This window comes from Coregonus clupeaformis, unplaced genomic scaffold (genome assembly GCF_020615455.1).
Source record: "Coregonus clupeaformis isolate EN_2021a unplaced genomic scaffold, ASM2061545v1 scaf3225, whole genome shotgun sequence".
Taxonomy (NCBI): domain Eukaryota; kingdom Metazoa; phylum Chordata; class Actinopteri; order Salmoniformes; family Salmonidae; genus Coregonus; species Coregonus clupeaformis.
The window spans coordinates 7,378-29,535 of record NW_025536679.1 but is presented as its reverse complement, the minus strand read 5'-3'; the positions used below and the strand labels follow the sequence as shown (position 1 = coordinate 29,535).

Sequence of the window (22,158 nt, the reverse complement as noted above, 5' to 3'; positions counted from 1 at the left end):
GGCCAAGACCATGCACAATTGGATATTTCCAGTGATGCAAATGACTCAGTGACCACGTTCCAGCCAGCACCCAGACAGCAACATGGCCACAAAGGACACTTTTGTTCTCTTCCAAATTCTTGTGCATCATTTTCTGCAAATGACTGAATCTCCTCATCTCTTGCCTCTCATTCCACTCAATTAGCATGTTTGTGTCTTACCCCCCTCACTCAAGGATGGATAAAACTTTCCAAATCTTATCACATAATACACATATTCACGGCAAAAGTCCTTGTTATCCTATAGAAACACACACACAAACACATACACGTGCAAATACACACACTATGTTATGTGGCACTGAGAAGGTGACGCAGAGAGATGGAGATAGTGGTGACAGGAGGCAAAAAATAGGTGATTGGTTTTGCTCCAGGAGAGAGGGGGAGGAGGGAGGGAGGGGGAATGGTTGGGAGGGACACAAGGCTCCATTGAACACTTTCTCATTTACTCCTCATGTGTCTCCCCCAGTTTGCTTCCATCTCCCCCTTTCTCCCACAGCTGCAGCAGTGCTCATGCTTTTGTATTAGAGGAGTGGCGGGAGAGCATCCCGACTGACAGAGAGAGGGAGTGAGACTGAAAAGAAAGAGCGAAGGAGAGATGTGGAATGGGAAAGCAGTCGTGGAGTGAACAGAAATTCAAGCAATAAAGAAAGTAACAGTTAGTCTGTTGTTTGTAAAGATGTGTATAAAGATGGCAGAATTCAGATACGATGTCATTGTTTTAGCACTATCCACTGAGTTTGTAAACTACAGCGCGTGACATGGTTCAATGTGCCAATAAATCAGCACAATCTACCTTTTCGGTTTTTCAAATTGCCGGCGTCTTGAAGCTAAAATTGGGATCATGTATACGGTGCTAATTACCTAAAGTAATGTAGCAGAGAGCAATCAACAATACGTTGAGCAATGTACGGCAAACTTAGCAAAACAAGGAATTTGTGTTAAGTGCATGGGGGCCACCATCTTTATGCACCTCTGCTATTGATCAATCTTTGTCCAATTACACCTGTTTCATGGTCAATACTGGGACTTTCAAAGGGTGCCTGATTTTTGGAGGTCAGTGTGGTGGACAACAATGGCTGCATTCATACCGATATATGCAGAGTCTTTATTGGTAACAAATCATCTCAGCATGATTGTACTTGGGTCATTCTGAATCCATTGTCACTTCATGGTCATTATTGCCTACAATTGACACTTGGTCTGGCAAGACCGACCATACACCAATATACAGTGGGGAAAAAAAGTATTTAGTCAGCCACCAATTGTGCAAGTTCTCCCACTTAAAAAGATGAGAGAGGCCTGTAATTTTCATCATAGGTACACGTCAGCTATGACAGACAAAATGAGATTTTTTTTCTCCAGAAAATCACATTGTAGGATTTTTTATGAATTTATTTGCAAATTATGGTGGAAAATAAGTATTTGGTCAATAACAAAAGTTTCTCAATACTTTGTTATATACCCTTTGTTGGCAATGACACAGGTCAAACGTTTTCTGTAAGTCTTCACAAGGTTTTCACACACTGTTGCTGGTATTTTGGCCCATTCCTCCATGCAGATCTCCTCTAGAGCAGTGATGTTTTGGGGCTGTCGCTGGGCAACACGGACTTTCAACTCCCCTCCAAAGATTTTCTATGGGGTTGAGATCTGGAGACTGGCTAGGCCACTCCAGGACCTTGAAATGCTTCTTACGAAGCCACTCCTTCGTTGCCCGGGCGGTGTGTTTGGGATCATTGACATGCTGAAAGACCCAGCCACGTTTCATCTTCAATGCCCTTGCTGATGGAAGGAGGTTTTCACTCAAAATCTCACGATACATGGCCCCATTCATTCTTTCCTTTACACGGATCAGTCGTCCTGGTCCCTTTGCAGAAAAACAGCCCCAAAGCATGAAGTTTCCACCCCCATGATTCACAGTAGGTATGGTGTTCTTTGGATGCAACTCAGCATTCTTTGTCCTCCAAACACGACGAGTTGAGTTTTTACCAAAAAGTTCTATTTTGGTTTCATCTGACCATATGACATTCTCCCAATCCTCTTCTGGTTCATCCAAATGCACTCAAGCAAACTTCAGACGGGCCTGGACATGTACTGGCTTAAGCAGGGGGACACGTCTGGCACTGCAGGATTTGAGTCCCTGGCGGTGTAGTGTGTTACTGATGGTAGGCTTTGTTACTTTGGTCCCAGCTCTCTGCAGGTCATTCACTAGGTCCCCCCGTGTGGTTCTGGGATTTTTGCTCACCGTTCTTGTGATCATTTTGACCCCACGGGGTGAGATCTTGCGTGGAGCCCCAGATCGAGGGAGATTATCAGTGGTCTTGTATGTCTTCCATTTCCTAATAATTGCTCCCACAGTTGATTTCTTCAAACCAAGCTGCTTACCTATTGCAGATTCAGTCTTCCCAGCCTGGTGCAGGTCTACAATTTTGTTTCTGGTGTCCTTTGACAGCTCTTTGGTCTTGGCCATAGTGGAGTTTGGAGTGTGACTGTTTGAGGTTGTGGACAGGTGTCTTTTATACTGATAACAAGTTCAAACAGGTGCCATTAATACAGGTAACGAGTGGAGGACAGAGGAGCCTCTTAAAGAAGAAGTTACAGGTCTGTGAGAGCCAGAAATCTTGCTTGTTTGTAGGTGACCAAATACTTATTTTCCACCATAATTTGCAAATAAATTTATTCAAAATCCTACAATGTGATTTTCTGGATTTTCTTTCCTCAATTTGTCTGTCATAGTTGACGTGTACCTATGATGAAAATTACAGGCCTCTCTCATCTTTTTAAGTGGGAGAACTTGCACAATTGGTGGCTGACTAAATACTTTTTTTCCCCACTGTATACATAATAAATGCACACATGTGCGTTAAGGTTTAGTTAGTTGCCTAGAAATCTTAGCCAGAGGAAAAACAAGGATAGCAAAACACAGTTGCATGCACATCATCATCAAAACTTTACAAGTAATTTGCAAAATATTATAATAAAATATTTGTTAATGGTTGAAAGGGTATTGATACCGGCAGGATTCTCAAAATGGCATGCAATAGCAAATGAAAGGTTATAGAATGCCACCGAAGATCAGGCAGGTAACTAAACTCTCGCTATTTTTACCTCAGACTCTAACTCCACAACCCCCTATCAATTTTCTTTAGACGTCCCCTCACACAATTGAAGTAACTAGATTCTTCCCTTTGGCAAGCTAGTGTAGATATGAACCAAGACATACAATGGGCCATTCATGGTGCTTGCAATGAAGTGACCCACACCCCTTCCCCTCTTGCCTCCTCGCCCCATCTCTTTCTATCATTTTCTCCTGCTACCCACCACGCCACCCCCACCCCGCTCCCCAGCTGCATTGAAAGCCAGTCCAAGTTCTATCCCCCCACCACTACTACCACCCGATCAACCTACTCCTCCCCCCATCACCACCAGCAACATCGAAAAAAAAGAACACAAAAGAATAGGAAATTCAGTGGTAGGAACACAAAGACAGGATTCATGGCAAGCCTCAGACACTCAAGAGGGGGAACTATTTAAGCGCTGCGCAGCTGCATCGATGTATTAAAAAGATGGGTGAAAAGAAAGGTCAGAAGGTCTCATGGAATGCTGAATTATTCTTATTAACCCTTTGAAGATTGCCTGACATTTTAATGGGCTTTAATCATTATTTATCACAATCAGTGAGGCATTTCTGTGAAGAATTTCAGTCAGTCATTGTGATAGAGTAAATGTAAGGAATCTTAAAGAGTTCAACTCTAGGAGTGCTGAGTGTCTGTGAACTTTGGTTCTAAGACACCTAAGTGTTCATGTGAAGTAGTAGACAACAGATACACTGGGACTCTACGTTCGAAGTGAAGAGTGACTGTATGATATCCTTGTGCTCACCTGTCAATGACTACATACAAGAATGGCGGTTCCATTTGTAATCAACATGGACTTGGGGGGCTCTCCAGCTCTTCAAATGATCACAGCCCACAGGATGATCGCAGCAGCTTTGACTGACCTGCTGCAACGGAAAATATTTGTGCACCTGTTTGATTTTGTGCAGGTGCAAAGTATGTTACCGCCTAACAGCTTAGAGCAGATCCCACATTTAAGAGTTGGTAAGCTGAATGTCTGGTCTGTGGGCCTTATCAGAAATTAAAAGCAAACCCCAAGAAGAGTATGGTAAAGTTTGCAATCTGTAACTTTTCAAGTGGATTCCAAAATATCCATAACAAAGCCAGACACCAAAAAAACGTTGCTAAAATTGAGATCTACATTTAAATTAAAGTAAATGACTTAATGTTCTGTAATGGACCTCTGGGTATCTTTACCTAGTCCATCATGTCCACCGTAATCCATCTCAGCTGCCATTGCTCAGTGCCAAAATTAGGATTATGAGGAGGAAGGGTTTGGGTGTTTACTGGGCACCTAATTCAAGTGATGGATGGCAGCAGAATTCTCCCCATCCCACCAGAAATTATGAGATCATTACACTAAGTCGAGCCATTTTTGACCACTGACCTCTCTCTCCCTCTCCAGCTCTTTCTCTCCCCCCTATCAGATTCTCTTATTTTGTGAGAATGCAGGAATTCCCCCAAGGAATGTTCTCTGCCAGCACACAGACAAAAGGTCAACCTTTCCCTCACAGACACAAAATGATAAATACATTTGCTCTAGAAAATTCTGGTCTTTCTCTCTTCTTCTTGTTTTTCTTCTTCTATCCTTTAATTGTTCTTGGAATAAATCTGATCCAGTCTAGTGTGCCACAGGATGTTGTTGATCTCTGTCCCTGTTCTGACCAGGTTGATGGAAGAGCCCCCTCAGGTAGTGTCACAGTCACAGGACCATGAGGCCCACATTAGCAGTCTGCTTTGAGGGTGACCCCCTTTACCCTCCTGGTCACGAGGCCTGAGTTCTAACTGTTAACGTCACAACCTTCTATGGCTGCACAACAAACGGCATCATCATTGTCACATGTTAGGTCCCTGCCAACGCAGCGGATCTATGGGAAACAGACACTAAAGACACAGTTTCAACATTAACCACATTTCTATGTTGAAGGAAACAATTAGCAACACAAGTCACAGTAAAAAGCACTACATTCAAAGTTTGTAGTTTCCATTTGATCCTGCTTTCAGATAGTGATTTAAGATGATATGATGAAGGTTTGTGACTGGAAAATGTCCCAATACTGCTACATATTCATTCTAAATTAACAAAGTTAAACAAATAGCAAATTAATCATAATTATGAATCAACATATAATAAATGAATGTACTATAAGTAAGAGAAGTCTCATCCTAATAAGTGTTCTTATTCCTTTGTCTCTTAATTATTATTTCAATCAATACCATAATGTTAATGATTTGTTCTAATTCTATAATTTGACCCTCCCTTTACTTCTCTACATATATAAATGTCAAGACATTACAGTTCAGCACAATTTTAAAATATTGGTTCTAAAGACACAAAAATAATACAGAGAAAATATATTCATTAATTGTTCATTTTTAAAAGGTTTACCACTAAGTTGGACGCTATTTTATCATATAGAAAAAGCATGTTAATTAACAAGCCAAGTCAGAGGGTGAAGGAATTAGTCTTCTGTTACAAAAAAATATTTTTGTTATAATTTGTCTGACATTAACTTTTATTATTTTGACAAAACAACATCCACTATAAGTTTATTTTCATTAGAACATAATATGTTACGTTATAATGATCTGATACTCATTTGGGCTTTCAACATAAATGACATGTTAGTAGTTGTATGCAACCAACATTGAAAAGCCACATTTGCATGACTTTATAGATATTTTCGTTACATCAATGCTTCCTCTTATATTCTGATAAATTAAGCCTAATGTACAATTGAGGAAAATGTATTTTTCGTCTTATTCTGTCACGTTTACAAAAACAAAAGTCTGACCATTTAGTCCTACAGCAAACTCAGTAAATGTAGGCTAGAATTATAAAGTATAAAGTACCATATCTCTGAACAAATTTAAAGCTAGAATCCTTAGTTGATACATCCATTTGTGGATGTTAAATTAATGATATATACCCATTGATTCTTGAAGAATATAACATATAAGCTTGTTTTAATCCAATGTTTGTAATAATAATAATAATAATAATAATAATAATAATAATAATAATAATAATAATAATTGATTGGATTTATATAGTGCTTTTCTGCTAACTGAGGTACTCAACGCGCTTTACATAGTAAGGGGGAAACTCATCTCACACCACCAATTTTGCGGCACCAACCTGGGTGACATTTTTGTGCCAAAACGCTCTCCACACATCAGCTATCAGGTGGAGAGGTTAGGAGTGATATATGCCAATTAGGAATGACGGTGATGATTAAGTGGCCATTATGGAATGGGGCCAGGTTGGTAGATGGATTAGACGCGGAGTTTTCATAACAGTTTATCTAACGGTGAAATTACTTATTGTTAGGCCTAAAAGCGACACACAAAAAAACTAATAAAACGAATCATTCGCATTGACAGTAGTTAACCTGATGTTATAAGCGAATCGATTATAACAATATAAGCATGTCTAACTTTTGAGTTATTTTGAATTATGGCCTTCTATTAACCTACACCAATCGCCTAGACTACTAAGTGTTTACACAATTGAGAAACGAGCTAAATGAAACTTTAATATTAGGCGAATCAACCAAATTGCATGGAAGCATATTCTTTGTTAAAGACCTAATTTCATCAATATTTCGTTTCGATAAAACATTATAATTTGCCTACACGGAGAACATAAATGTAAGGTCATGGCGATGCAGTTAAAAACATATATATGCCATTTAACAACAACGATTCGACACATGCGACCACAGTTATGTTCATCTGGCTTTTCTCTCCCTCTTAATTAACTTCAATAAATCACAACACAATCACACACAAAGGCTGGGTCCTTACAGGATATTGATTTCGATAAAGAAACACTAACCACGTACATGAAGTGTATCTTTCTGAACTTTTTGCATTCCAATATCGTTAGCTTATAACAAAAAAACGTATAATACATAATAGCCACCCCAAACACTGATGCTCAGAAATTACTATACGAATCACACTTATTTCTCAAAACTTAGGCTATATATGGACATGAAAAGAGCAGTAATAGGCTAGTCTTCCCCCCCAAAAAAACACCATTAATTGCTGATGTTCTCCCAACCTTCTTTACTGCACTCTCACAAAAACTCACTTCAAAGTTGAGGCCAGGCCACAAATCCTGAAGGACCAGCCAGTCCACCGGAGTTGCATTTTAAGTTTCCCCCTCTCAAGAGCTGCACAGTGCGACAGAGATCCATAAGCAAAGTAGAGGTCTTGGAGCATTTTCCCCTATATGTGAGCGTTTGCTGAGACCCAGACAAAGAGACGCACTAAAGGGAGACATGTCTTTTTCTCTTTTCTTTTTTTATATACACAGAACTGTGTTTTGTTCCTCATTTTTTCATTTAAGGGGATAATGGAAGGGGGGTGTTCGTTTGATCACATGATTGCAATTCACCTGAGATAAAACAAAGGGCGCAAAGAAATGAGGAGAGAGGGAATGAAAGGGCGAGAGAGAGAGAGAGAATCAGACAGAGAGATTCACTCATGGTTAGGATTCCCTTATCACAGTCAACATTCATGGATAATGAACAAATAAGTGATTTTTTTGGGATGAGGGGGTAGTGTCGGGAGAAGGAAATACAAGGGGTCATTGTTGAAAAGAACAGCGCGTGTATTTGTGTGCGTTCGGCCCATGATATTCCCCCATCTCTCCTTTCTATATATTTTCTCCAAATGCTGTTTGGTTTTAAATGTGTGCTCTGTGTATCTAAGTGACTGCGCACTGATTATAAAACTCACACATAGGATGAAGTAGCGCAGTGTTCGCCTTGGAATTATATTTAATTCCAACAGTCAGTGGCCTGCACTGGATAATAATAATAATATGCCATTTAGCAGACGCTTTTATCCAAAGCGACTTACAGTCATGCGTGCATACATTTTTTTTGTGTATGGGTGGTCCCGGGGATCGAACCCACTACCTTGGCGTTACAAGCGCCGTGCTCTACCAGCTAAGCTACAGAGGACCACATTAATTGGATAGTCTACTGTAGGCCTACGTTGATGCTCTATCCAACAAACCAGTGCCAGTGCGATTTAAATCAATCTACTACAAAATATCGAGAGATATGTTTTGTTGGTATGAACATCTAAATGCCTATAGGCCAACTGTTCACATTGCCTAGTTTGTGTGCGTAAAACGTGCGTAAAATCTCTATCTAAAATTAGATTAATATAAACATGTTTTATATAACACATGTAATAAACTTGGACTGTATTGAAAGAGACAAGAACGATGTTTGGTAGTTGCCCATAGCAGGTGCAGCACTACACCCAAGAATATAGAGGATATCTAATAATATTGAGTTCAGCGCGTGCCCCCAGTACGACGACCTCTAGTCTCCAAATTGCAGAGAGGGACTCTGATATGAGCGTGCGAAAACAAAGCATCAGTGTGTTCTCCTGAGACCCCGCTGCTAATTTAGATGATGTCCCCGGACATCACTTCAAACAGGATAAAAAGAGACACATCAAAGTGCGTTGTTGACGCGTGTATCCAGTGATGCGTGTGACAGGGTGCTGAGCAAGCTCCTGTGGGCCACACAACATCAAGTAGCCTATCATTCAAATCAAATACAAATTCATATCACCAACAGGAAATGCAGAAACAGGCAAATAAATACAATTTGATAACATCAGAGAATTGGCCTATGCTTCTTCGATTTTCTTTTATATAAAAAAAATATGACTTATAATAATAATAAGAAGAAAACATTTCTCCATTGGAACACGTTCAAGGATCTTGTGGACTATAGATACACATCAATGTTGTGATTGCGTTCACATTACGCAATGTTTACCTCATGCGTAAAAGCACATAAGGCTATTTATAATACAGGCCTTGTGAATGATTCAGAAACCCAAATCATTTTTCATTTGAAATTGAGTGATGGCTTATGTTTTGAGGTCTCTTTTTGGGGTGGCCCTATAAGCTTTTGCAAATGAAAATCTCTCAGTAAAGGATTGCGCATGCCGCTAATCTCCCTTTCTAATACATTTAACATGAAAAATATCATAGTCAACATTGCTCTTTTATGATATGAGCATTATATAGATATTTAGGCTATGCCTACATTTAGAGATGGAAGCCCAAATTCTAAATCAATAAATAAAACATCCAGCACATTAGAACAAAACCTGCTACCCAATCTGTCATGGCTATAATGAGGTATGAGAATAACATGGATCTGAAAAATCACAACGTATACAAAACATCTATTTCTTCCTGATAATAATAGAAAACTGATATTTTAGTTCCACATTGGAATTGCCCTACTCTGATCACCACAAGAGGGTCAAAAAGTAGCACACCCCTAGTATGGCTGATATCAGATACATTTTCCAAACAGGATGGATTTTCCATAGGCTAGATATTGCTTTAGAGAAGTCTGAAATACCCAAACCCAAATGCAGCATCTCATTCCACAGAATCGGATGGCACTGTGGCCTAGAAATAGATCAGTAGCCCACCTAACCAAAACAATCGAAGCATCTCCACATTCATCAGGTAGGCATAATATTGGCATAATATTGATGCTCATTTGGACAGTGAGATCCCGCCCTGCAGCAAACTGAGCAAAATAATCATCGACCAATCACGTTGATTGCCGGTGTTGCATGCGTGTAAGTTTGCTGCTCCTTTAAGTTTTGTCCCCCACTTTTTTCTCTTTCCTCACACAACAGAGCTCTTTAAGCCCCGGCGTGCGACACAGAGCAGGCATTCATAGATGGGCAGTGCGAGCGAGGGGGCTAGGGAGTGAGCGCGAGCGTCATTTTGGAAACTCTGGAACACACGGACTCTCATTTTTCATTACTGAAGTAAGGCGCTTAGCACTTTCCTCTCTCTGCTGCTCTCTCTCTCTCTCATTCTTTCATTTGTCAAATAATCAAGCCATGAAGTTCATTTAAATTGTGCAGTTAGAAATGATGTATTACACCTGCATTTTTTCTAAATCATTGTTTAAAAATAATAATAATTAGACTATTATTATTAGGCTATTATCATTATAACTATTATAATATTATTATTATTACATTTAAACTGTCTCTTAGGATAATCCTGCTGTGTAAAGTGGGCATCGCCTGCTCTGTTATAGCAGGAGATGATTATCGTGACTGGCAGGAGAAATACATTTTTAATACGCATCCCAGCGAGATATTATATATATACTTTGCAAGTGTATGCTACAGACTATATAGGCTAATACAAATAGGCCTACTGACATACAATTTCAATTATGAACCAGCTTCAAAGTGATTTATTCCGTTTAGGTTTGCCTTGTCGTGAACGTTCCTTTCGAAGTTATACAATTATTTATAGACCAGTGAAAAAGTATAGTTTTAGATATAACTTCAGGGATTTATCGAGTTAAAGTTTTCCCATTAACGGCAAACTTTGACTCCTTAATTACATCTACTGACTTTCCCAACATTCATGACGCATGGAACTATTTTTGGCAGTATTAGGCTTATTTATTCGTGCGTATTTACAGGTTGACTAATATATTCATTAACTGAGAGAAAGTTAGTCAACAAGATCATCCATTTCATAATGCCTTAAGAAACCTGGATGTGTTCTCGTCATCTCTGATCAGTGGTTAGTGCCAAAAACCTGTACTATTCTAGAACTGCATCAAAACTCAAGCTCAAAGGCCAAATTCACGATAAAACTCAAATAGGCCATATAATTGTCACGTTTTATTCAATTGTTTTGGAATAAAAATATATCAGATACAGATGTCTGGATATGTTAAAGTTTTTATTTTATTATAATAAATGAACACCTTACAACTAACTAAGGGAAATAGTCTACAGCATCAATCATGGGAAAATATTTTCGTAAATTAAGGGCAATTTATTGTTAGGTCAAGCGATAAGAAGGGCTTTGGAGTCCACTTCTTTCTTGTAAATGAATGACGGTTGCTATAGAAAAAGCCTAATTGATGGAAAGTTAGACATCATAAACACAATTTAAGAGGAATGTAGAGAACAATCAATATACTGTAGGCTACACAATATATATACAGTAGAGCCTATACTGACTATAAATTAGATAAGAGTTCTTCAATGTGGACGAGCATAAATTGGCATTTAACCCCTGCTTTTATAATCACAGGACAGACAAACCGTGTGTCTTTCATAGCTCTGAACTAATCTGAAGGACAACCTGGTGAAAATACTTTATTTGTAAAGAAATGTGCTCATTGAAAAAAACACTGTCGCGACTTGAATCACATAGGAACTCTGTTCTGGATGCAACCAATTCGAATGTGCGAGCGCACCAAAACCGGAGTTGTAATCAATTATTGTCGCCTTATATGTCGTTTACAAACACCGTTATTAGCCTATACATACACTACATGACAAAAAGTCTGTGGACACCTGCTCGTCGAACATCTCATTCCAAAATCATGGGCATTAATATGGAGTTGGTCCCCCCTTTGCGGCTATAACAGCCTCCACTCTTCTGGGAAGGCTTTCCACTAGATGTTGGAACATTGCTGCGGGGACTTGCTTCCATTCAGCCACAAGAGCATTAGTGAGGTTGTGCACTGGTGTTGGGCGATTAGGCCTGGCTCGCAGTCTGCGTTCCAATTCATCCCAAAGGTGTTCGATGGGGTTGAGGTCAGGGCTCTGTGCAGGCCAGTCAAGTTCACAGGGGCATTGTCATGCTGAAACAGGAAAGGGCCTTCCCCAAACTGTTGCCACAAAGTTGGAAGCATAGAATCGTCTGGAATGTCATTGTATGCTGTAGCATTAAGATTTCCCTTCACTGGAACTAAGGGGCCTAGCCCAAACCATGAATAACAGCCCCAGACCATTATTCCCCCTCCACCAAACTTTAAAGTTGGCACTATGCATTCAAGCATCCACCAAAGCCACTGAGCTCTTCACTACTGCCAATGTTTGTCTATGGAGATTGCATGGCTGTGTGCTCGATTGTATACACCTGTCAGCAATGGGTGTGGCTGAAATAGCCGAATCCACTAATTTGAAGGGGTGTCCACATACTTTTGTATATATAGTGTATAAAGCTTCAATATTTTATTCTAAGTAGCCTGAGTGGGTGTCATCGGGTCATATGAAAAGTAGGCCCATAGCCTCATAGTGACGATATGCGGACGCGCAATTGGAGAGCGTTTGTTGCGAGCGCAGTTACCCATACGGACATAGGCCTATTCAGATTATCATCGGTGCCAGAGACTTGTTAATAAGCTTCAACGTAACAGACATATGGTCCAGCTATTCGAGAAAATTAATTGTGACCACCAGGTGCACAACATGACGTGGTTGAGGTGCAAGATGATATGGCACAGTCCCGCCAATGTTCTAATAATTCACCACCATTGCAGTGTTTATGTCAGTGGCATCCAAATGATACAAAGGATCAATTGGTCACTAGAGAGAACAGCATTATGAATTTAACTTCTACAATATGACTGATTCAAATAATAATTCAATTCCAAAAGACATCCAGTTCGCTTAATCAAAACGTTAAGGTCGTGTTAGCCTACACAGGCGGGCGTTGATTCTATGGACAAAATACACATTTTGACCCCAATAGGCCCTATACAGACCCATAGCCTATACTTTTTCAAACAGACAGCGTCCAATTCACACACACTCATACACACGTACCCACGCGGTTTATATTTCCAGCGCCAGCCCATGTTTATCTAAGAGCTCCAAGGTATAAATCGAAGCCCTGTGCTAGCGCGGGCTCATATTATTCCAACACTTTCTCTCAGGGGAGCTTGCAATAAGTGCCAAACCTTAAACAGTAGCTTGTTAGCAGGAGTCGAGGCCTGGGCTAGAATAACAGACCGACTACACTAACTGTATGGGCTTCAGATTCGCTTCTATATGATTACAATTTTGCACTTTTCCTATTAATTTCTATTACATGCTTCATTATAACGAATTACATGTAGGCTAATCTTATTGTCTGTGGTGCTGTGACTATGATCTTACACGTTGCCCATGACCGGTTTATCCTTATCTATGCTAATTAAAATGAAAGTATTCTGAGCAAACAAGCTACAGCCTAGCCCTATAGCCCTATTAGTTACCTGCCTGTTCATAGCCCATCCTACACAGGCTTAGCAGCCGACAGGCTATAATTAAGCAATACGTTATGAGGGGGTGTGGTATATGGCTAATATACCACAGCTAAGGGCTGTTCTTGTGCATAACGCAAAGCAGAGTGCCTGGATACAGCCCTTAGCCGTGGCATATTGGCCATGTACCACAAACCCCGATGTGCCTTATTGCTATCATAAACTGGTCACCAATGTAATTAGAAAAGTAAAAATACACTGTTTTGTCATACGCGTGGTGGTATACGGTCTGATATACCAAGGCTGTCAGCAAATCAGCATTCAGGGCTGGAACCACCCAGTTTATAAAATGTTATATATTTCACTCACTCACAAGGGTATTGTTTTCTAATACATACTCTACATGGTATGTCCTTTGCAGTATTTCGCTAAAGGCCTACAATTTCAGAGACTGCAAGGGAGAGGAGACTGTTCTACTGGAGCAAGAGGTGGGACTCAACAGGTAAACTGGGATCCACACGACGCGCTCAGCGTAAGACACCAGCAACACGGATGGAAAGAACTTTGATGAGGAATCCTAACAGAATTTTAGAACGTAGACTGAGAGTTGAGACTGACTGGGAGTTTATATAAAGGAGACCTCGAGTGACAGAAGCAATCCTTTAGTTTTAAACAGGCATAGTTTATATTCCCTGAAAAAGGGTGACCTTCTTCGTTAGTTCAGACATAGGGATACGCCTAGACTTAGTAGTTGAACACCCATAGGCCAAGAAACTATACCCTGTACACTTTCTGTTACTCACCTGAGGGAGGAAGCTTTCTTGGAAGAGAGGAAAAGATGTCGGGGAGAGGAGCAGAGTTTATCTGAGTTAGAAATGAGTCCGGGGGTCTCGGACGACGGTCACTCCTTGTCACCGGGTCAATCCTCTAGTGCCGCAGGCGGAGGAGATTCGCCCCTGTCCGTTCCGCAGCCCCAGCTGACAGGGGTCGCGACGACGACCCTATCCGATGTAGCTGGTGGGATTTCCATCAAGTCCGACGAAGACGACGATCGCTTTCCCATTGGTATCCGCGAGGCAGTGAGCCAGGTGCTGAACGGCTACGACTGGACACTCGTGCCTATGCCTGTGCGCGTAAACTCCGGCAGCAAAAGCAAGCCGCATGTGAAAAGACCTATGAACGCCTTCATGGTGTGGGCACAGGCCGCACGGAGAAAACTGGCAGACCAGTATCCCCCACCTCCACAACGCTGAGCTCAGCAAAACCCTCGGGAAACTTTGGAGGTAAGGGAAAGCGCGCATTACAGCATTGGTCCGCTTTGATAAACAACAATAAACATCCAGGGTTACACAAGTTCAAATGCGTTTTTAGTCACAACATTCAGGGTCAAAAGTTCAAAGCACACTTCATGCTACAGTAGACTTGAATTGTGGCCCCATAAAACATAAAAACACTTAAAAAAGTAATTGATCTTCAAGGCAAGTTCCCTTCTTTACAACAATGAGTTTCTCAGTAAATTAGCTGAGATATGTTAAAATCATATTATACCAGCTCAGAATAAAGCTTGTTAGAGAGTTGCCCCAGCAAGGAATGTTGATTAAAGCCCTACAACCTAAAAAATATTTAAATAATTATGTTGATTATGTAGCCTACAGAAAACCAAAAACATTTAGTTACGTGTTTTTTTTGTATTCACAATTTCATAACCCACTTAATTAATGGTGGTTTAGGAGGGAGATTGCTGCAATGGGAATTACTGAGGTTTTTGTAATCCCCTCATCTATATGTTTTAAAGCACAGACCATTATGGCAGATATACACTTTTACAGCCATCTCATTTGTGATTGAGAGCACCATATTAAAGAGCCTACAATGTAAAAAGCTATCCAAGATTTTACTGGTCAACGGGTTGAATGACTCAAGTTCGGTTAGCCTTTAAAACACATATATGGAGGACTGTTGCTAGGTCAGATGAGTGCTTGCTGATGGGAAGTTCCAGAGAGGCTAATTCATTAACATTATAAGGAGGCAACATTAATTAGATAAAGACTTGACCTTGAGCCTGCGCATGATTGTATAATTGGCCAAGAAACATGCTGAACTGGGAGTCTCAAAGGTCAGTGTTTTCTCATGCCAGTCCCCCTGACTCCACCATCAGTAATATGGATTTCTGTTATGTGCACAGGATGCATCTTTAGCCTGTGTCTTAATTGCATTACAGTCCAGCAGAAAATCCCCTAGTGTGGGCAAGTTTCTGATGCAGCTGTGCAGATGGTGGATCCGATGTAGAACGGTATGAAAATCAAGTGAATAGTTCAGAGGCAAAACTGATGGAAGAAATCATCTCCATAGTAGAAATATTGTGCTAAACAAGGGGAATAGCAACATTGCCTATGAGTGTGTTGCCATAACTCCAGTTAGACGTTTAAAAAAAGTAAAACACTAGAATACTTTGTAGATTTAATATAAATGGTGATATGTGCCAGTTGACACAGACTACCTGGTAAATAACATTGAATTATTCTTCAATTGGAGTTGGCCAAGGTAATTGACCTCTGGGATGTTGAGGTGTCAAAGGAACCACCACTGTGTCACTGTTATCTTAACACACATATTATGGTCATCATGTTATCAAAATACATGCTTTAAAATGTTCTCAGGCTACTCCAATTTCCTAATTCAAACAGAATGGCTGACTGCATTAGAGGTTTACACATGCATCAAATCAGCAGCACAAAACACCTCTACTTTAAGTTCCTTCTGGCTGAAATTAAAATGTTCTACCCTTGTTATTATACATTTTTAAAAATCCCTGATAGGCTCTTGAATGAGAGTGATAAGAAGCCTTTCATCGAGGAGGCAGAGAGGCTGAGGAAGCAGCACAAGAAGGATTACCCGGAGTACAAGTACCAGCCACGCCGCCGCAAGAACGGCAAACCCGGCTCGGGCTCTGATGCTGACGGCCACTCGGAGGGGTGAGGTCAGCCATAGCCAATCGCACTACAAGAGCCTCCACCTGGACGTGGCTGCCCACGTCGGGGGGGCGGGGTCTCCTCTGGCTGATGGACACCACCCACATGCTGCAGGTGGGCCACAGGCTCTGACCAGCCCTACCGACGCAGTCTGTCACACACCCACACACTCCCATTCTAAATAATATACCACAAGCCAGGCTGACACTAACTCTGACATCTTTGCTTTGTGTTCTGTCTACCCAACAGGCCAGAGCCACAGCCCTCCTACACCACCCACCACCCCCAAGACGGAACTCCAGTCTGGGAAGTTGGGTGCGATGGGAAGCGGGAGGGCAGTGGAGCGGGGGGCTCCCGTGGGGGAATGGGGGTAGGAGCGGAGGGTGGCTCTGGATCAGGGTCAGGCAAACCCCACATTGATTTCGGCAACGTGGACATCGGTGAGATCAGCCACGAGGTGATGGCCAACATGGAGCCCTTTGATGTGAACGAGTTTGACCAGTACCTGCCCCCCAACGGGCACCCGGGGGTTGGACAGAGTGCTGGGTCAGCGGCAGCGCCTCGTCCTCTCCCTATGCCTACGGTATCTCCTCTGCCCTGGCCGCGGCCAGTGGACACTCTGCAGCGTGGCTATCCAAGCAGCACCAGCAGCATCATGCCTCCTCTCTGGGCTCCGACCACTCCAAGGCCCAGATTAAGAGTGAGGCCGGCTCGGGGACACTTTGCCGAAGCATCCTCAGGGAGTTCCCATGTCACCTACACTCCCCTCAGCCTGCCCCACTACAGCTCTGCTTTCCCCTCGCTGGCCTCCAGGGCCCAGTTTGCAGAGTATGCTGACCACCAGGCCTCGGGATCCTACTACGCCCACTCCAGCCAGGCCTCAGGGCTGTACTCTGCATTCTCCTACATGGGGCCCTCGCAGAGGCCCCTGTACACAGCCATCACTGACCCGTCCAGCGTGCCACAGTCACACAGCCCCACACACTGGGAGCAGCCTGTCTACACCACCCTGTCGCGGCCCTGACAAAGACCGGGAGCAGAGGGCACTGGTGCAGATTTGGCCCCAACGGCAGACCCACAGAGCGGAGGAGACCTGGGTTGGGGGCAGTGGGGAGACGGAATCCCCTTCTGGTCTGGCCCAGATGCAGGATGGCCAGTAGGGTCCAAGGAGGAATGGAGATCAGATGATTTTATGGGGTAACGTGTGGTGTATAACTTCAATGTTGAGTACTCAGAGGGTTGGATCCTAGTTTCTAGGGTCAGAAAGAGAATAAATCAAATCCGTATTTAAATCTAGATGCTTATCGTTGAAATGGTTTTATGATGTAAAGATGTCAACAGTAGAGAGTGCCAAACTGTTTGGCTAGCCCATCCATCCACATCTCAGGCATGTTGAAAACTGATTAATTACATGATGTAACACAGTATCCAATATATAATCAATACGACATATTCTGTGATTGGCCTAGAGGCATATTTCTTGTATGTACAGCACCTATAAGTTGCCTCTGTTGTAATTGGAAAATACTGTATATCTATAACAAAAGGGCATACAGTCCAGAAAATATGTTTCTACAGATGTTTAATAAATTAAAATGACCAAAGTTTTGAAACCAAAACTTTAAAGACAGAGAAAAAATATTGTTTAAAGTTGTTTCTCTCCATATGACACTGTATCTCAGTACTACATTGATGTTGAATTATGTACAACACATTATTTCTGACCTGATTATAGCTCTTTGGTGACATACCCTCAAGACTATATTGATATACAGTTGAAGTCGGAAGTTTGCATACACCTTAGCCAAATACATTTAAACTCAGTTTTCACAATTCCTGACATTTAATCCTAGTAAAAAAATCCCTGTTTTAGGTCAGTTAGGATCACCACTTTATTTTAAGAATGTGAAATGTCAGAATAATAGTAGAGAGAATGATTTAAGCTTTTATTTCTTTCATCACATTCCCAGTGGCTCAGAAGTTTACATACACTCAATTAGTATTTGGTAGCATTGCCTTTAAATGGTTTAACTTGGGTCAAATGTTTTGGGTAGCCTTCCACAAGCTTCCCACAATAAGTTGGGTGAATTTTGGCCCATTCCTCCTGACAGGGCTGGTGTAACTGAGTCAGGTTTGTAGGCCTCCTTGCTCGCACACACTTTTTCAGTTCTGCCCACAAATGTTCTATAGGATTGAGGTCAGGGCTTTGTGATGGCCACTACAATACCTTGACTTTGTTGTCCTTAAGCCATTTTGCCACAACTTTGGAAGTATGCTTGGGGTCATTGTCCATTTGGAAGACCCATTTGCGACCAAGCTTTAACTTCCTGACTGATGTCTTGAGATGTTGCTTCAATATATCCACATAATTTCCCTTCCTCATGATGCCATCTATTTTGTGAAGTGCACCAGTCCCTCCTGCAGCAAAGCACCCCCACAGCATGATGCTGCCACCCCCGTGCTTCACGGTTGGGATGGTGTTCTTTGGCTTGCAAGCCACCCCCTTTTTCCTCCAAACATAATGATGGTCTTTATAGCCAAACAGTTATATTTTTGTTTCAACAGACCAGAGCACAGTTCTCCAAAAAGTACGATCTTTGTCCCCATGTGCAGTTGCAAACCGTAGTCCTGCTTTTTTATGGCGGTGGTTTCTTCCTTTCTGAGCGGCCTTTCAGGTTATGTCGATATAGGACTCGTTTTACTGTGGATATAGATACTTTTGTACCTGTTCCCTCCAGCATCTACACAAGGTCCTTTGCTGTTGTTCTGGGATTGAATTGCACTTTTCGCACCAAAGTACGTTCATCTCTAGGAGACCGAACACGTCTCCTTCCTGAGCGGTATGACGGCTGCGTGGTCCTATGCTGTTATACTTGCGTACTATTGTTTGTACAGATGAACGTGGTACCTTCAGGCGTTTGAAAATTGCTCCCAAGGATGAACCAGACTTGTGGAGGTCTACAAAACAATTTCTGAGGTCTTGGCTGATTTCTTTTGATTTTCTCATGACGTCAAGCAAAGAGGCACTGAGTTTGAAGGTAGGCCTTGAAATACATCCACAGGTACACCTCCAATTGACTCAAATTATGTCAATTAGCCTATCAGAAGCCTTGACATCATTTTCTGGAATTTTCCAAGCTGTTTAAAGGCACAGTCAACTTAGTTTATGTAAACTTCTGACCCACAGGAATTGTGATACAGTGAATTATAAGAGAAATAATCTGTCTGTAAACAATTGTTGGAAAAATTACTTGTGTCATGCACAAAACTATAGTTTGTTAACAAGAAATGTGTGGAGTGGTTGAAAAACGAGTTTTAATGACTCCGACCTAAGTGTATGTAAACTTCCGACTTCAACTGTATCAACCTCAATTCAATACTTTTTTAATGGCACTGACTATTATGTTGATTCAGCATTGTCTCCTTAACACAGAACATTTCAAAACTGAATAGCAAATAAGAAGCCAATACTACATAATAATTATTTTATATAATAATATTTTATTAACCAAAACTGTGGTCATTAAGTATGTATCTTCAGTAGACATAATACATTATTTTCATTGTTATAATCTTTACTATTAATGTCATTATATTGTCAACACTGAAAAGTCTGCACCACTGCCCCTCACATTTTTCTTAATTGTTTGACATTCAAAATGTGTATATACACTGAGTGCTCGTTCCATGACATAGACTGACCAGGTGACTCCAGGTGAAAGTTATCATCCCTTATTGATGCCACCTGTTAAATCCACTTCAATCAGTGTAGATGAAGGGGAGGAGACAGGTTAAAGAATGATTTTTAAGCCTTGAGACAATTGCAACATGGATTGTGTATGTGTACCATTCAGAGGGTGAATTGATTTAAGTGTCTTTGAACAGGGTATGGAAGTAGGTGCCAAGGCGCCCCTGTTTGAGTGAGTCAAGAACTGCAACGCTGCTGGGTTTTTCCATATGTATCAAGAATGGTCCACCATCCAAAGGACATCCAGCCAATTTGACACAACTGCGGGAAGCATTGGAGTCAACATGGGCCAGCATCCCTGTGGAACGCTTTCGACACCTGTAGTCCATGCCCCGACTAATTGAGGTTGTTCTGAGGGCAAAAGGGGGTGCAACTTCATATTAGGAAGGTGTTCCTAATGTTTTGTACACTCAGTGTACAGTATTCAGTGTAAAATGTTGGATTTGTAGATAGTTGTTGTAACATTTTTGCTACCTGTTGATGGCTTTTCTGAAATGCCATTATAGAAACACAGTTGCCTGAGATTGAGTGAGTAATAGAATGCATGAATGAGTTAACGAGCCTACAGAGCGTAAGAGCTCAAACTCACCTTTGTGTAATGAAATACCCACCCCATGTTTGAAACAGAATAGCAACAATCCAAGGGGTTATTTCTAAAGAGAGGTACCAAGAGACAACTCCAAAATAACAGTACCTGTAGTTGGATGCCCTTCATCTTGTAATGTGAAATAATACCTTGTATGTTCACTTTATTCTAATATATGTGATTTCAATATTATTATTTTAAATGATGGTAGTGCTACCTTTTGGCCCAGCACTACTTTTGATATCTTTTGGGTCATTTTTTTTATATTATGCCTTGAGTGTAAGAAGCACATGACATTTCTTTTTAAATCCTACGTCTTGCTTTAGGAATTGCTTGTTCTTATGAATATTACAATTATTATTTATATTTGCTGGTATTATGTTTTTATGCGCTGTTAACAGGTTTTCTTCACCATGTTGAAAACTCTTGACTGTTATTGTTGTTTTTTGGTATTTTGTGTTTTCTCAGTAAGTGTTGCCAGCAGAACAAAACAACCTGTATATACTAGCGGAAACAAAACCTTAGCGACGTGATGACTAATGAATTTCTCTCACACTAAATAAATCTGTATTCTTTCTCTTTTGTAAAAGTCTGTCTCCACAAATGTTTTTATACCGGCTGGCTTGAGAAAGGTAAGATGACATTGGACAACAAACAGTCAATATCATAGTCTGAATTCCAATATACCATAGATGCTACTTGCCAATGTGATTTTTTTTCATTCTTATTTTCCTCAAGTTACATAATTAGGCTAGGGCTAGGTGATGCAACAACAGCAGTTATGCACAGCTCCCAGTGACTCATTCATTGTTTCATACACTTAACAAAAGCAATTTCAGCTAATGGATTATGGCTAATTCAGTTAGGCTAAGTATGATTACAGAATATTGCTGCTCATTTCACAGACTACTATACAGCACATAGCACCGTACAGACAACACTGAACCCCACTATGGTCCACTGTTTTGACTGGTCCCACTGCATGGACTTCAGCAGTTCAAATCATGTGTGTCTATGCCTATGTCCATGCTTGTGTGTGATTGTGTGTGTGTGTTTGCGGGTTAAGCCTGACTCTAATTCCCTCTATTTGATCGGCTGTGTGATACTTTGGTAAGACAAAGAGAGCCATTGAGAGGGAACAGGGGGAGGAGGGAAACGGGGCAATGAGGGAGCCATACCCATAACTGCCTGGCCTGTAGCTTCGCTGGGATACAAAGGGACTCTCATACTGGCTGCACAGTCTCTGCACCCCCACCCATTCCCCAAACTCCCCTCCCTGCTCAGGTTGGGACTGTAATGGGATTAAAACATTCCAAAACTGGAGAGAGAGAGATAGAGATGTGGGCAGAATGCTTGTATGATGGAGGTAAAGAGGGAGGCTGCAGGAGATTCAAATAATGTAGTTTTGTGGAATGGGTACAAAAATGGACAGAAGTTGCCAAGCAGAAGTCAACGGGGGGACAAGAGAACACAGAAGGAGGGTGTGAGGTAAGTGTAGGCCCAGGGCAGAGGACAGACATTATGCACGTACGCCATCATCAGAGTGGATCTACCCTAGTGATGCCCCTTTTTCTGTGGTTGAGGAAATGGCCATGTGAAGATCTTGTGCCCCTATATGAAAGGAATGCCATGCC

General features: G+C 41.4%; 1 protein-coding gene across 1 annotated transcript; it reads left to right on the top strand.

Moving 5' to 3' along the window:
* Positions 1-9,844: 9,844 nt before the first annotated feature.
* Positions 9,845-18,024, top strand: sox10 (SRY-box transcription factor 10). The gene is given in 9 exon segments (XM_041863565.2): positions 9,845-9,979; positions 13,640-14,450; positions 14,452-14,501; positions 16,038-16,191; positions 16,193-16,304; positions 16,440-16,507; positions 16,510-16,734; positions 16,737-16,903; positions 16,905-18,024. Coding segments are annotated over 8 exon segments (1,443 nt in total). The 5' UTR covers positions 9,845-9,979; positions 13,640-14,093; the 3' UTR covers positions 17,215-18,024.
* Positions 18,025-22,158: the final 4,134 nt, after the last annotated feature.